We start from the raw sequence: 14,359 nt of genomic DNA, 5'->3' as shown, positions 1-14,359 counted from the left end.
TATGATATGACAAATCAGATCACCGTAGGTTTCCTAGTAATTTATTAATTGAATAAACAAGTAAAAAAAGGATGCTTTGTTTTTCAAACTGGGTACTACAAGAGAGTTCTCAATTTTTTTATACACAGTTTAACTCGAATTAATACAAATCATTCATTTTGGTGAAATACAAGCATAAAAAAGTTCACGCTTTAAAGAATCGATCGGTGCGACCCGATTTGCAAAATCATTTTTGGTTGTTTCGAAAACTGGCTTCAAAGTCAAAGGCTGATTTCTCGTGAACTGTTAATCGGATTTGTACGTATTTTTTTTCACCTATTATAGAGTTACATTTTTTGTTTTTTTTGTTATATTGCGAGAGTATTCCATCTTCGAATTCCGAAAAAAAATTTTACAGTCCGTCGATTTGCAAGAATCATCGGGACAATTATTGGAAAAGATTGTTTTAGGGTTAAACCTCGGGTTAAACTATGTATAAGAAAATTGGGAACGCTCTTGTAGTCCCTCACTTTGAAAGACAAAGCATTCCTTTTTTAATTTGTATATTTAATTAATCAATTACTATGAAACTTACGGTAATCGGGTTTGTCACCTGACTGACTGAACCGCTTTTCATTTTCTTTATAACAAGCTTTTGCATTTGGATTTTGCAGGTACCAACTTTTTCTGCTTCTGCAAGTGCAACAATGCCACTGAATGGACTTCAACCGAAGTCGTTTTACTTACAACGACTTTATAAGCAAACGTCAAGTGACATTTCCATGACAATCATGGAATTGTGAATGATAAGCCCACTTAATGTGTGTAAATATGATTTTTTAGGCTATCATCACAAAAACGTTGATTTTGTGGTCGCTTTTGCGGCCATAAAGTTTCACTTTATTGTACGCTTCTGTCAAGCTTTACTTTAGTGTACACATCTGTCAAACTGTACTTATTTGAAACTGATGTGTGAGAAACAGTAACCTGTTTCATACAAAGCGTCTATCTGGTCTAGCCCCATCAAGGATTGGGTCATCTACGTGCGTTTTTTTCATTTTCGGACTTGTATAGGAATGTTTCACACTATTTTGCATAATCACAATGTTCACATTTAAAATTATAGTTTGACGTTTCAATCTTTGCTGCTTGGAGAACTTTTTGAAGTGTAGGTAGAACCAAAACATGAGGAAGATGTTATTGCTTACATTATTATACGAAGAATCACCAGCAATTAACCGAGAACACAAGTAGCTATCTATACCTACCATCAAAGTAGGTAATCAGGTTTCCAATAATTGTACAGCATGTTAACTATAAGGTCTTGGAAGCTACAGTTACGAAGAACCTATTGCATTTGACATTATTAAAATCTTGTGCAACGGAGGAAGTTGCGATTGTACTTTTACTCTCAAACGCCTGCTCTTATATCATACGTATATGACTTAGGGTCGCAACGCTTCCAGCTTCCAAAATTTCATTTGGGGTATCTGAACTGTCGCTATCACCCATTTTGATACGCACACACGCAAAGATGCTAATTATAATTACATACGACAGGAAATGCTTTGTTTTTAATTGTCTAAGATAACTATGATTTTCAGAAAAAATATGTTTATGAGCAAATTTTTGAATTCTTTTTTGATGATCGCCTAAAAAATGTTGTGTGCAACTTGGCCAAAAGTGATTTGTTAGGCCTCATCTGAACAGCAGCTTCGGCCAAAAAAGATCACTTTTACGGCCTTGGTACACAAATAACTATTATTTTATTTGCCTAATTTTTAAATTATATATTGCAGGAATAATAAAAAATAATATAAGAAACGCGTGTACAATTGGTCTTTAAAGCACTTGCAACTTTTAAAAGTACTCCGCTATATTTTCCGCTGTTTTTTAATATACTATTATATGTTACATCATTAAAAAAGACGGTAATAAAAGACTTTTCACATGTATATTTTTACATAATTTTTCGCCAGCTTCCGTTGCAATTTTATAATTGTTGATGATGAACGATCCAAATGGGATATAGGTACGAGTATTTTCGCCCATAATCGCATTATTATTAATTAATTGCCCAAAAATTGACCAAGACAGAAAGAGCATATAAGTTCATTATTTTGGGTGTCAAGGTAATGTAGTTTGCCGTTTCCTTGATGAAATTGGTAAGGAATTGAAAATTTGCTCTACCAACTTGATGGTATGACAGAGAGAGCGCAATATTTAACTCCTTTGAGTCAAAGCAATGTGGTTAGCAGGTTCCCTGATACAATATGAAGATTTTTCTCTATACCAACTTAACCAAAATTGGAGTATGACAAAAAAATTAATTTCTGTGTATTATGTCACTTTTTTTTCCGTTTTTCCGACAAAATTACAGATTACAACAGATTACAGTAATTGACAGTCTTGTCTCTAATGTCTCGTATGTCCGTAAAAAACGCTGAACCGTACACCACGAATTTAATGTAACGGAATTTCAAATTACATTTTACTAGTACGTTCTTCCATCCGATTGTAGTTCTGCAACAATATTCTAGGTAATCAGAAATAAAAACGTACACATCTCACCTCCTCCGCTTGCTCGAAAAGAGCCTTTGCCATACCGGTTTGCGAAACCATCTGATAAAATGCCCCGCTTGGATTTTGTAGAAGAATGTGTGGATGACCAAATTCACTTACAGTACCTTCATGTATGACCATGATTTTATCCGAGTCTATGATGGTATTTAATCTGTGTGCGATTGTCAGTACTGTGCATTGGGAAAATTGCTTCCGAATGGTCTTTTGGATGAGCGAGTCGGTGCAGGGATCCACATTCGCGGTGGCCTCGTCAATTACCAGCAGCTTATTATAATTTAAAATTGCACGGGCTAAACAAATGAGTTGTCGCTGACCTACACTCAAGTTTGAACCTTCCGCCGACACCAAAGAGTTTAAGCCTAAAATCAAGAGGGCCATTACGGTAATAGTCGTGGAATTAACCTTCTTTTTACCAAAACCTAAATCTTCAATTACTTTTTTTAATTCCACGTCCTCCAGTGATTTCCACAGGGCGTCATCTGTATACTTGTCAAGCGGATCAAGATTTCTTCGAAGAGTACCTAGGAAGAGGACTGGTTCTTGAGGTATTATGGATAACTTGGATCGAAAATCTTGTAAGTTCATTTCTTTAACGTCGAGTCCGTCAATCGTAATTAATCCACTAGTATCGGCGAGTTGAAAGAGTGCATTGATGAGTGATGACTTTCCTGCACCAGTTCTGCCAACTATCCCCACTTTGTCTAGTGGTTCGATTGTGAATGACAAATTTTTCAGTACAGGGGGCTCATCGGGGAAATAGTACAGGTTCACATTAACAAATTCGATTTTACCGCTACTGGGCCAAGTGTCTGGGGGTACACCTTCTGAAGCTCGTTCGTGTTCTATATCATTATATTCCAGTATTCGTTCCACTGCAATCATTTGGTTTTCCATTTCCACGTTTTGTCGCGTTGCCCACTGGAACAGATTTACAAAACCTAATGCTTGAGTGATTACCAAACCGACCGTTGCCCCATGTATAACTGAAAGTTATCCTGTAATTCGCTATTACTCTGCATACTAGCTACGTACAGCTTACGAAGTACATGCTACCGAATATAATTGTGCACACGAAAATTAAACAAACTACGTCTAAGTAATATCCAAAAGCCTGCGAAGACGATATGAATAAAAACCATGCAGCACTGTGCAAGTCTTGATGTTTGTCAAATTCGTCTATCAATTTAGACTCAGCTGTAAATGCGCGAATTGTAGTTAATCCTTGAATAGATGAATTAATGTGTCCAAAAACTGAACTTTTGGCTGTAACAAACAACGATGATCCTAATATGTTGCAATTTACCATCAATACTTACTAATTCCTTCCAAACGCTTGGCTTTCCGGCTAGTCAGCAGGTACAAAGAAGCTAGTGATAAGAAAAGGAAAATTAATACTGCAATTGGAACCAAAAACCAGGGAGTAGCAGACGAAATAACGATAATCGTTCCAATTAACGTAAAGATCATATGTATCGCGTGCATGGTTATGCTTGGTAACGTGTCATCGATCGTTCCCATATCCTTTGAAAAGCGATTTAAAATCCTCCCGGACGAGTTCAGATTAAAGAATCTCATTGTTCCCCTGAGGATACTATTAAACATATTATAGTGTAGTCTTGTTGATGATCTCACGCATAGTATGACAAAAGAGAGATTGCGAGTAATTGCCACGATTATGACCAGAATAATAATTCCCGTGTAACTGTATATGTAGGTTGATCTAGAAAAATTCCAAAAGTCTCTGGTAGTTTCGTTGCTGGGGTAGTTTTCGTATCGATCGGAACTTTTTTCAGCGGTAATCACCCTGCGAACAAAAGGGATTAAAGCTACCGTCGCAAAATCTAAGGACTCTTACCAGTGCGCCATAAAAACTTCCGAAAAGCTTATAATGGATTGCAAAACTACAAATAACGATAATACAAAAACCACAACAAGCAAATGTGATCCGGCGCATATGTACTTTCTGTAAACATGTCTCGAAATAGCACCCGTCGATTTGTTTTCATCGGTACTGGTGATCAGTTTATGGACACTTAGTGGTTTTACAACGTTTGACTTTGTCAATGCCTTTTCTTCTTCCTTGCCGTGGAGTTGGAGAAGTTTGGCAAATTCTAAGCCAGACTCTTGCAGTTTGGAAAATGTATCCTGTGCTTTCACGCGGCCGTTCTCCAGAATTATAATGCTGTCTACGTCTTGCAAAAGTTGCAGATGATTCGTCACGAGGATGACAGTCTTTTTTTGCAAGAAGTCAGTAATGCAGTTTTTGAATATTTCTCGTCCAACTTCTGCGTCTACTGCTGCTAGAGGGTCATCCAGTAAATAAATGTCCGCGTCCCGATAAATAGCTCTTGCTAAACTGATTCTGGCACGTTGCCCTCCACTTAAAGTAATACCTCGTTCACCGACAATAGTCATATCTGCATTTTCGAATTGCGCAAAGTCCGTTTTCAAGGAACATTTACTGATAACATTTTCATAACGCTCTTTCGAGTATGGATGATTAAATAAAATGTTTTGTCGAATCGTACCATTGAATACCCATGGATCCTGAGACGCATAACTTAAACTACCATGTATTTGCAGGCGACCTTCTGCTAGTGGCAGTTCTTGCAGCAAAAGTTGCAATGTGCTGCTCTTACCGCTCCCCACCGGACCAATTATGGCAACAGTTGCACGGGGCTTTATTTTAATGTTAACGTCTTTCAATTCAAAGCTCGTGGGTGATTCGTTCCATCTGGCTAAGCCATTTTGAATGAAAATTACATCTTTGGTCTGTACTGTTTGATTTGAATTCTGATTCATGAGAGAAACCGGCATCCTTTCTTCAAGACTTAAAAATCGATTCAGTCGTTTGAAAACAACAGTAATTTCCGCCGTTTGGAATGCAGCTTGTGGGAAGATAGTGCAAGCACTTTTACGAAGAATTCCAAAATAGGAGATCAAAACATAGATCTTCTTTGCTGTCACACTTTCGTTAAGTGCAATGCAAGCTAGAACCGAGACCAGGAGGCAGAGTAGAGGCGAAATTGGGTTCATAGCCAAAACAGCGATTCGTACACAGGACGCTGCTTTGATTAACTTAATTTCATGTCTACAAAAAGAGAGGTTTACAGGTGAGATGGGCAATCGCGACCTTACCTTCGTGCAGTTGATACAAATTTGGCAAACGGTTTTTCCCAAGCGTACATCTTTACAAGTTGTATACCAGATATGATCTCATTCATCAAACGTATCCTTTCGTCTGTTTTTTGTGTAGCTTTGATACGCAATTTTGCAACAATTTTTGAAGAGAATACTGTAACAGTGCTCTACTTTTATACCTACTCCCAATTTCTGATATTGCAAGCTAGGAAAAGCATACCATTAACACAGAATGTACAGAAGAAAAAGGGACTATACAAATGTACAACCTAAGTATGTGATATATGCGACATATTAACGTTTCAAACTCCAAAATTCTAAAACAATCAACCTGAAGGGGTTTAATTGTCATCTTAGCAAATCAATAGTAGATATACATTAGAGTAGTATGCTGTAAATTGTTAACGATTTACTAGCTTGCAAAATATCGCGAATTGTGACTTTTCTTACATTGTATAGGTATGTAGAAAATTATAACAGCTACCCCACAAATTGCCGAAATTCCCACCTCTTTGTACATGAGGTACGATCCAATAATCACTTGTAAAGGAGTAGTGAGAAGATAGGTTGAGAATTGACAGAACACGTCAAATCGGGCGACATCATTCGAGGCCAAGTTTATCATTTGACCAACGGTCGTCTTTCCCAGACCTGTTTTACTTAATCGAATTGCTTTTCGGTAAATCAGAGACGTACACGCCACCCTTACTTTCATTCCTATCTCCATATATCGCAAAGTGGTAGGTGTTGTCGTCAAACATGAAAATGCGGTGCATAATATCAAACCTATTGCATATAAATAGGATTTGGACCGCTGTGACGAATAATATCCTAAAAGTTCACCTAACAAAATAGGCTGTGACAGTCTGAAATACTCAACTGTCAGTAATCGTAGATACGCCCGTTACGTATACCTTACACTGCTCCCAATTCGGCGAGCATTGTCACAATTAGGTTCCCCGTTATCTGTACACCGAACATTTTCAAAAGTACTCTTGCAAGAGAAGGTTTTCTGTTCCATTTTAAAGCTTTAGCGGTCTCTAATCGCCACAGTTCCTCAATTTGGTCTCCTAGTCGTTTCGAGTTGTGAGAAGAAAGTGTTTTATGCAAATCTGATACTTCTAATTCTGTTTTTCGGTTTTTCAGAAATACGGGCCATGCGTACCTAAAAAAATTTGTGAATTTGTCTCCATAGAAATTAAATACATATCAGATAGAGCTAACGGAAAAATGAAAAACTGGCCCTTAGTAGATAATCGCTAGTACCTAATCGGATTTCACGGCCAGAGGCTTGCCAAGGAAACTTAAGTAAGGCATAATTTTCGGTTTCACAAGTTGTAAATATATATGTGATAAAGATTAGTGTACAGGATCCCCTCTTTCGTTTTTTCACTAAGATTTCGAGCATACAATTTTTTTCATGTCTGATATTTTAGGGAGCGAACCTTCATATTTCGATACGGTAGGATTATAAAAAAGCGGAAATTTGGGCCCTTTTGGGCAAACGGCTCCCTTATAATCACCTTGCTTCTCATATTCATTATTACTATAAGCATTGAATTTATAACTATAAATTCAATGCTATAAGCACTGTTGGTAAGAATGCGCAAGAATACACTTGATCTTTCAATAAAAAATTAATTTTTTATTCAATGACTTGATGTAATAAATAGTGTAAGGGGATAATAAAAGTGAAGCCCTTTCAAATGAGCCCTATATCGCCCAAATCGGTTCAGTGGTGTACAAGGAGTACGTGTGACGGAATACACTAAAAAGCTTTTCGTTCCTATTTCCAACCAACTGCCTCAACTTATTGTAATGACCTCCTCTATCAATTCGTTACTGCTATATTCTGTATTTCTAGACGAAAAAATATTATTGTCCAGCTTTCCGTTTTTTTCGTTACATGTACCTACCCAATCTATGCAAACCGGCTGAATAACCCCTGTGACCTTATCCTTATAATCATGAAATCATAATATAGTACCTACTCTTAGCTGGGTTTTTTAGATCGGTGGTAATCCCACTGGTGTCTCATGTGTTTCGGATACTCAATGTCCAGCTCTTGACACATAATAACGGACGTAATTCAAATAATTCTAATAGAAACGAGAAGTCAAATCAAGACTTGAATTTTGAACTTGCTATGGAAAGTTTCTTGTACTTAATTGGGTCATTAGTGGAAAGCTTTTGGTGGAAATAATCGAGAGATTGAACTTGGTGCTTCAACATGTTGTGTAATGTCTAGTTAGAGATGCCGTCAATAAATTACGCAGGTTTTGGACCCCCATTATCCGTTATGTGTATTGAAAACGTTGCCTCTTCCAGTGTTTTTTTATCCCGTCGATTTCTATTCCGGAATATTTTGTGTGAATAATCTTCGTGCTTAACAATGTAATTGTAAAGTCAGGGAAAAACAGCTCTTTTGCTTCATCAGTTTGAATTTAAATAATGTATAAATTCTCTAAGTAATCGCGATAGTCAGACTGGGTTCTCCAGTACAGAAGTTGATGCATAATGCATGAAGATCTTAGTAGCACATGTCAACACAAATTAGTATTAAACTTTTAGCATGCTTTGAATGTTATTACAAACCAGGGGGTAAACACCAGGGGAAGTAATTGTACAGAATGGAGGAAGTTATGAGGAAGTACAGGGAAGTACGGGGAAGTAACGAGGAAGTACTAATTTGTTCATATGATGCGTAATGTGACAGAAGGTGACCGGAGAGGTAAAATCTGGTAAACACTTAAAAAGTAATAAAGTAGTTATTTCTGAGTGCATAAATCCCGCCTCGTTCCAAAAAAGTCAACACCTATGATTGTGATTATCTATATAGATAGGTACCTAAAATCAAAACCTGTTGTTTCACTACTAGCGTCTGATAACATAATTATTAACCTTTTTTCCACTTGTAAAGCAGGCTTTCTCGCCAGTTGTTCAAAGTAGTTAATAATGTGGTCATTATTAACCAGTAGTCAATAATGAGAACTGTCACACTGTCAATTTTAGAAATCACAACCTGAAATTTCGCTCAATAAACGTTCAGATAAGTTCTCTAAAATGAATAATTGCCACCATCCCCCATTTCAAGAGAAATTACATACAATTATCACATTTCGAAAAAATTCGAACGAAACTACTCTTTGAAAATATCTCAATAGCAGAAGAAAATACGGCCTCCTTGACTGTTACTTCCACCCACGTAATTGACATATTAAATTAATAAACCAAAAATTCTGTTCAACCGTTCACTTTTTTAACAATATAGATCTGTTAATTTAGAGGACTTCAAGCACTATGCGATCAAAAATGAGTTGCTGTCGAGTCGCCTTTGGAATTTTTGTTTACATGGTAAATCGTACTTAACTTGAATTTCCAAAGGCGACTCGATAGTAACTCATTTTGGATCGCCCGTTACTAGTAGTGGAAGAAGTAGTATACAGGATGTCTTAAATTGAGTAGATACCTTACATGGCCATCTTTGTTATTATTATACTTACAGATTTGGTTAAATTGGAACAGTTGTATAGTTTTTGATGCTAATGGATATTCCGATTCCGATGCGAGATTTTGAAAAAATAAATGGTTTCGTAGGTAATTGATAAAAAATGAAAAATCGCCATTTTTAAAAAATTCAAATATTTTAGTAACAAACAGAGCTAGCTAGCGAGACAACTAACGAACGAATTTGGTTTCAATCACAATCGGCCATGGAATTATTGCCATAAGAAATACATTGTAAACTTCGAGGCAAAAATGCAAAGTTGATTACCAAATGAATTACTAAGTGTTTAGTATCACTGGTTTTGTAATTTTTTCTCTATGGAGTGACTTAAAAATCCAATATGGCGTCCATTCAAAACAAGGAAGTTGATGTCAATATCTCGAAAACCGCCATTTTGAAAAAAAATTCTATTGAATATCCGTTGAATTTATCCGATCGAATCTTGCAACTTTTATTTGAAACGATTTTGACATTTTTCCAATTATCTACTACGAAACGAATTATTTTTTTCAAAATATCGCATCGGAATATGCATCAACATCAAAGACTACACGTAAACTTTGCCAATTTAACCGACTTTGTAAGTATAATAATAACAAAGATAGCCATGTTATCCTACTCAATTTAAGACACCACGATAGAGAAGTCTGTTACGCACCTTACATCCCTCGGCGCAAGCGCCTCGGAGTGTAATCTTCGTGCTTAGGCAATAATACTAGACTTCTCTACCTTGGTATATAATGTACTATTACATAATCACATAAAATATCAATAATATCAACCCCTAACCTAATAATGATTTAAACAGAAATTTTGAAAAATCTTGAATACCTTGAAAACCTTTGATGCTGGGTATAGGGAAATGTGGCATCAAACGACGTAGATCTTCATGTAGATGACGGAAATAAAATATAGGGTGTTCTATTTAAAAGCTATCCACATCCGTTAAAACTGGAAGTGACACAATGATGATAATATTTTCTTTCGATAGATCATGGAAAAATATATTAGTATGCACATTTTCAGATTTCAATTATTAATGGGAGTCGGAATACTTTTAGGTAACGGTTTGCGTGATTACCGATAAATTAGTATCCATCTATAAATTATTGTTCCGTACATATGTTTTCATTATAAAATTTTGGAATAAATGCTGGCAGGACAATTATTTATGTCTTAATTTCTTTCATATTAAAAATTCTTTCAAACCTCATGTAAATACAAAGGTAAATATTAAATAGGTAAGTGTGAAAATAAATAATGATTAACACTTATCTAATTTTTCATTTCATGTATAGTATGCATTTCACATCCATTCGCATTTCGCATATAATGCATTTTCGTGGACACGTTATAAGCGTTACTACGTATAACACTCAAGAAGCAAATCTAAAGTCTATATCAATGTCTACTTACAGTAGAATTTCGGGAAAGTACAAGGGAAGTTTGGGGGAAGTACAAGGAAGTACTGAGAAGTACGGGGAAGTATGAGGAAGTATAAAGGGAAGTACGGGGAAGTATAGGGAAGTTAAGAGACTTCCCCCGAAGGGGAAGTATTGTACAAATTTTAGGTCTAGTGATTACCCCCTGTTACAAACTCATTGACCATTTACTTAGTTAAATTAGAAACGCAACTTTAAGCACTTACCAAAACGTTAAAATTGAGATTATATTTGCATTTTCTCTAGGGTGCAGGTTATCACTTTTGTACAGTTCGGAATCCATATCAGGTAAGGAAAGAGCACCTATACTACATACCTAACAATTTAGAAAATAGCAATCTTGTATGTCTGTCTGGCTGTATTATACCTAGCGATTTTCTCAAAACATTCCCCACTATAATGCTTTCGAGACAAGACAATGGAATTTCCTTGAACGTCAATAACAGAAAACAATTCATCAATACAGAAATTTGCTTACAATGAAGTAATTAAACGGCATAGGTACCCAATTAAGCTTTAGTATCTATGTAGTATGTTTTTTTGACTATTCCCATTTCTGCTAGGTATACCTACAACATTTCAACTACTACTGAATGATGGGGCCACAATTCCTTGTCTGCTACATAACCTTGAATCTTCAATTATTTTTGCGGTATGTATGTAGATTTAAATATATAGATTACCATATTCCAAGAACCTTGGCTTTCCCTACCACACGGCCGGTTATAGGTATATTATTATTATACCTATCCAGAATCCATACGTTTAATGGTACCCATTTTGACGTTTTGGAGCTGAAATATTAGCAGCTGGATTTTGGGCGGACATCCAGATTTCAAATTTACATGAACATTGCATATTAACAAAAATTTAATTTCGCAAAATTCAATAATTTGTTTAAGGTGTAAACACAAACCAAAATTTTAGATCATGGAACATGCAAATTTTGTAATTTGAAATTCTCGAAAGTGTATAATTTATTATAGTCCTTTTCAATCCAAAATCTAAGAAGTGCGGGAGCGTTTTTAGTATCTGACATATTTGGAAGGTATCATTGAAAAGTCGGGTTCTTTCGTTTTCTACGTTCTTATAATGCTTAAATATCGTCGAATCTTGTGGCCAAAGCCAACATTATGGCTAAATTTTTAACTGGACGGTGTGACCATGTGCAATGCCAATTTTCCTATTTATGAAAGCATTTAAATGAAATTTCTTATGTAGACATTTCGAATAAAAGTAAAACTAATTCCCATTTCAAAATTTGTTTATACCTACATATTTGTATAAATCAATAAATTTATACGCTCCACTATTTTCAATAACCTGTATTAGACTTCGACGATAGGCGGCTCATTTGAAGGAGAATGGGGTAAAAATCTAGTGCCTACCGGTATTTTTTCCAGGTCCTAGCATTAATATTATTAGGAGGGAAATACCCTCTCGTCATTTATGCTTGCATAATAACTTTTTCACTTGTTTGCTTGGTAGTGATTTCAATTAATTAACAAACGTCATTATGTTATATACCTAAAGGCAAATATACATACCAGCCAAGGGTACAGCCGGTAATTTTTTAAAATTATTTACAGTGATAAGCGCATAAAGGAATTTTTTTTAGTTAGTAGTCACTAATTAACAAACACACTAGGTTATCTACGCAAAAATATACCATTTTATCAGAGCTGATAATTCAACTATCCTCCTTAGTAGTTGATGGTTGTAGTAAATTATAATTTTGTTTTTGGACATGTCATTACTTCAAAGTAAAAAAAGGCTATTGGCTGCACTTAATTGTCCGTCCGTTAGTCCGTACGTACGTCACACGCACTATTTCTATACGACTGAACCGATTTGGGCGAAATGCGTACCGATATTTATAGCACGATTGTTTAACAAAAGCCCCTGGGAATTTTTTTTTCAAAACATCGTGGTAGGCAATGCTTTCCTATTGACGAAGTTATTTAAATGAACTTTCATATGTAGGTATAGGTGCTTCGCAGAAAAATAAAACTAATAACTTGGCATAAAACTAAAACTATAACACCAGTTTCAAAATTCGCGTAGGTATATTTGTGTACCTACGCTTCACTATTAGGTACTTACATCAATAGCGGCCATGTTTAAAAAAAACCTTAATTTTTCAATAAAGTACAAGGTTATCAAAAAGTAGGTAAAGGATGTATTTCAGATTATTATGTAGGTATATTTAACAAACTAAGTAAACAACAGAATGTGAAATGAAATCGATTTCTGAATTCTTATGTCTACCAGTGGTTAACGTAAATGTTCGATATGTCTTTCACTTTACTGATTGTACGATTACCAACCGTTCCTCCAAATTGTACACAGCGTTATTTAGCACAATAATTGTATTACAGTAAAACCTAATTATTAAGGCAACTAGTTACCATTTACTTTTTGCTACTAGCTTAAAGCTAAGTATATCTCAAAGGGACCACATCAAATATCTTGGTGTTACCATTGACAAACACCTAAGATGGGACCATCATATTACACAACTTGTGATTAAACTAAAGAGATATGTTTATCTGTTTAGAAAGTTAAAACGGTTCTGCAATGAAAATTCATTAAAAATTGTTTATTACGGCGTTGTGCAATCTGTGCTGGGATATGGTTTGTTAGCGTGGGGTGGGGCAGCTCACAAATACTTAAATAAGTTAGAGGTGGCACAGAAGCTAATAATCAAAATTATGGCTAAAAAGCATGCACGTTACCCTTCTCAATTGTTATTCAAGGACACCAACCTTTTTACAATAAATCATCATATCTTCTCTCGGTATCTCGATTTATATATAAAAATATTAATAGGCTTAAGTTAAATTTTCCCCAACACAATTACGATACAAGGACAAAAATAAAGAATTTGGCGTATAATTTAAAAATACGGAAAAAAGTTGGTCAATCTTACTTCTTGTATTATACACAAAAGCTATATAATTACCTATTAATCTACACAAATTTGTCTTTCCCTTTAACAATTTCATATCATGCGTTTATCAAATTTATTAAAGAACTTCTCCACAATAATTTCTCCCATCTTAAATCACAGATTTATTTATTTTAACGGATACTCTACCCTAACTCTTTGTTTTTTATCACTCTCAACTTGTGATCGGTTCAAAAACCGTTATCTACGTACACCTTGGGGTGTAGTGACAACAAGTTTTTAACTTAGTCGTTACACCTAAGGACGCTACAAATGATATTTTAGTTATTTTCATTTTGGACATTTTTTTACATTTACATTTATACATAGGTTATAGGTTTCTGTTACAACAAGAATGTAAATAAATGGTTATTATTATTATTATAAATTGGCCCTGATTACTATGGCAAAAAACATTAATTAAAGCATTTATTATACAGGGTGTAGCATATAAGACCCCTCGGATCATAATTCCATAAAAGATATCGAAAAATGTGAAAATAAAATTGTGCACAATTACCGTCGTCGTTTATAAAATATTTGTGGTTACCAGTGGCGTGCTGTATTCCAGTGGCGTATCAAACTTACGTTTTTCTTGTAATGGAAATGGGAATACCATTTAGTTTATTGAAGAATTGAAGTTTTGAATTGAGGCACAGGCTAAGGCCTCTTTCACTTTCAAATAATTTTTTATGTACTTTATCGAAAGAAGAACATTTTTGATAGACCTTCGCCAAATGTCACAGTTTTTCAAGGTTT

General features: G+C 35.2%; 1 protein-coding gene across 3 annotated transcripts; it reads right to left on the bottom strand.

Moving 5' to 3' along the window:
- Positions 1-2,294: 2,294 nt before the first annotated feature.
- On the bottom strand, positions 2,295-11,201 carry LOC116172232 (multidrug resistance-associated protein 4-like). Of its 3 annotated transcripts, XM_031489403.1 has the most exons (12): positions 11,132-11,201; positions 11,021-11,081; positions 10,860-10,969; positions 6,623-6,868; positions 6,154-6,569; positions 5,701-5,857; positions 4,418-5,653; positions 3,879-4,366; positions 3,595-3,825; positions 2,976-3,545; positions 2,551-2,921; positions 2,295-2,502 (listed from the first exon to the last, which is right to left on the bottom strand). In XM_031489403.1, exons 3-12 carry the CDS (start codon positions 10,934-10,936, stop codon positions 2,464-2,466), a joined length of 3,831 nt encoding a protein of 1,276 aa, XP_031345263.1. In that variant the 5' UTR covers positions 10,937-10,969; positions 11,021-11,081; positions 11,132-11,201; the 3' UTR covers positions 2,295-2,463. The 3 variants fall into 3 exon arrangements, with proteins under 3 accessions (XP_031345263.1, XP_031345262.1, XP_031345264.1); XM_031489402.1 differs by having other exon boundaries at positions 11,021-11,141; XM_031489404.1 differs by lacking the exons at positions 10,860-10,969; positions 11,021-11,081; positions 11,132-11,201 and having other exon boundaries at positions 6,618-6,861.
- Between the last annotated feature and the right edge of the window lie 3,158 nt (positions 11,202-14,359).

The sequence above is a fragment of the Photinus pyralis genome, unplaced genomic scaffold, assembly GCF_008802855.1.
Source record: "Photinus pyralis isolate 1611_PpyrPB1 unplaced genomic scaffold, Ppyr1.3 Ppyr1.4_LG5, whole genome shotgun sequence".
NCBI classification, from domain to species: domain Eukaryota; kingdom Metazoa; phylum Arthropoda; class Insecta; order Coleoptera; family Lampyridae; genus Photinus; species Photinus pyralis.
Note: the sequence above shows the minus strand (reverse complement) of the source record. Positions and strands in the feature narration are given on the sequence as shown.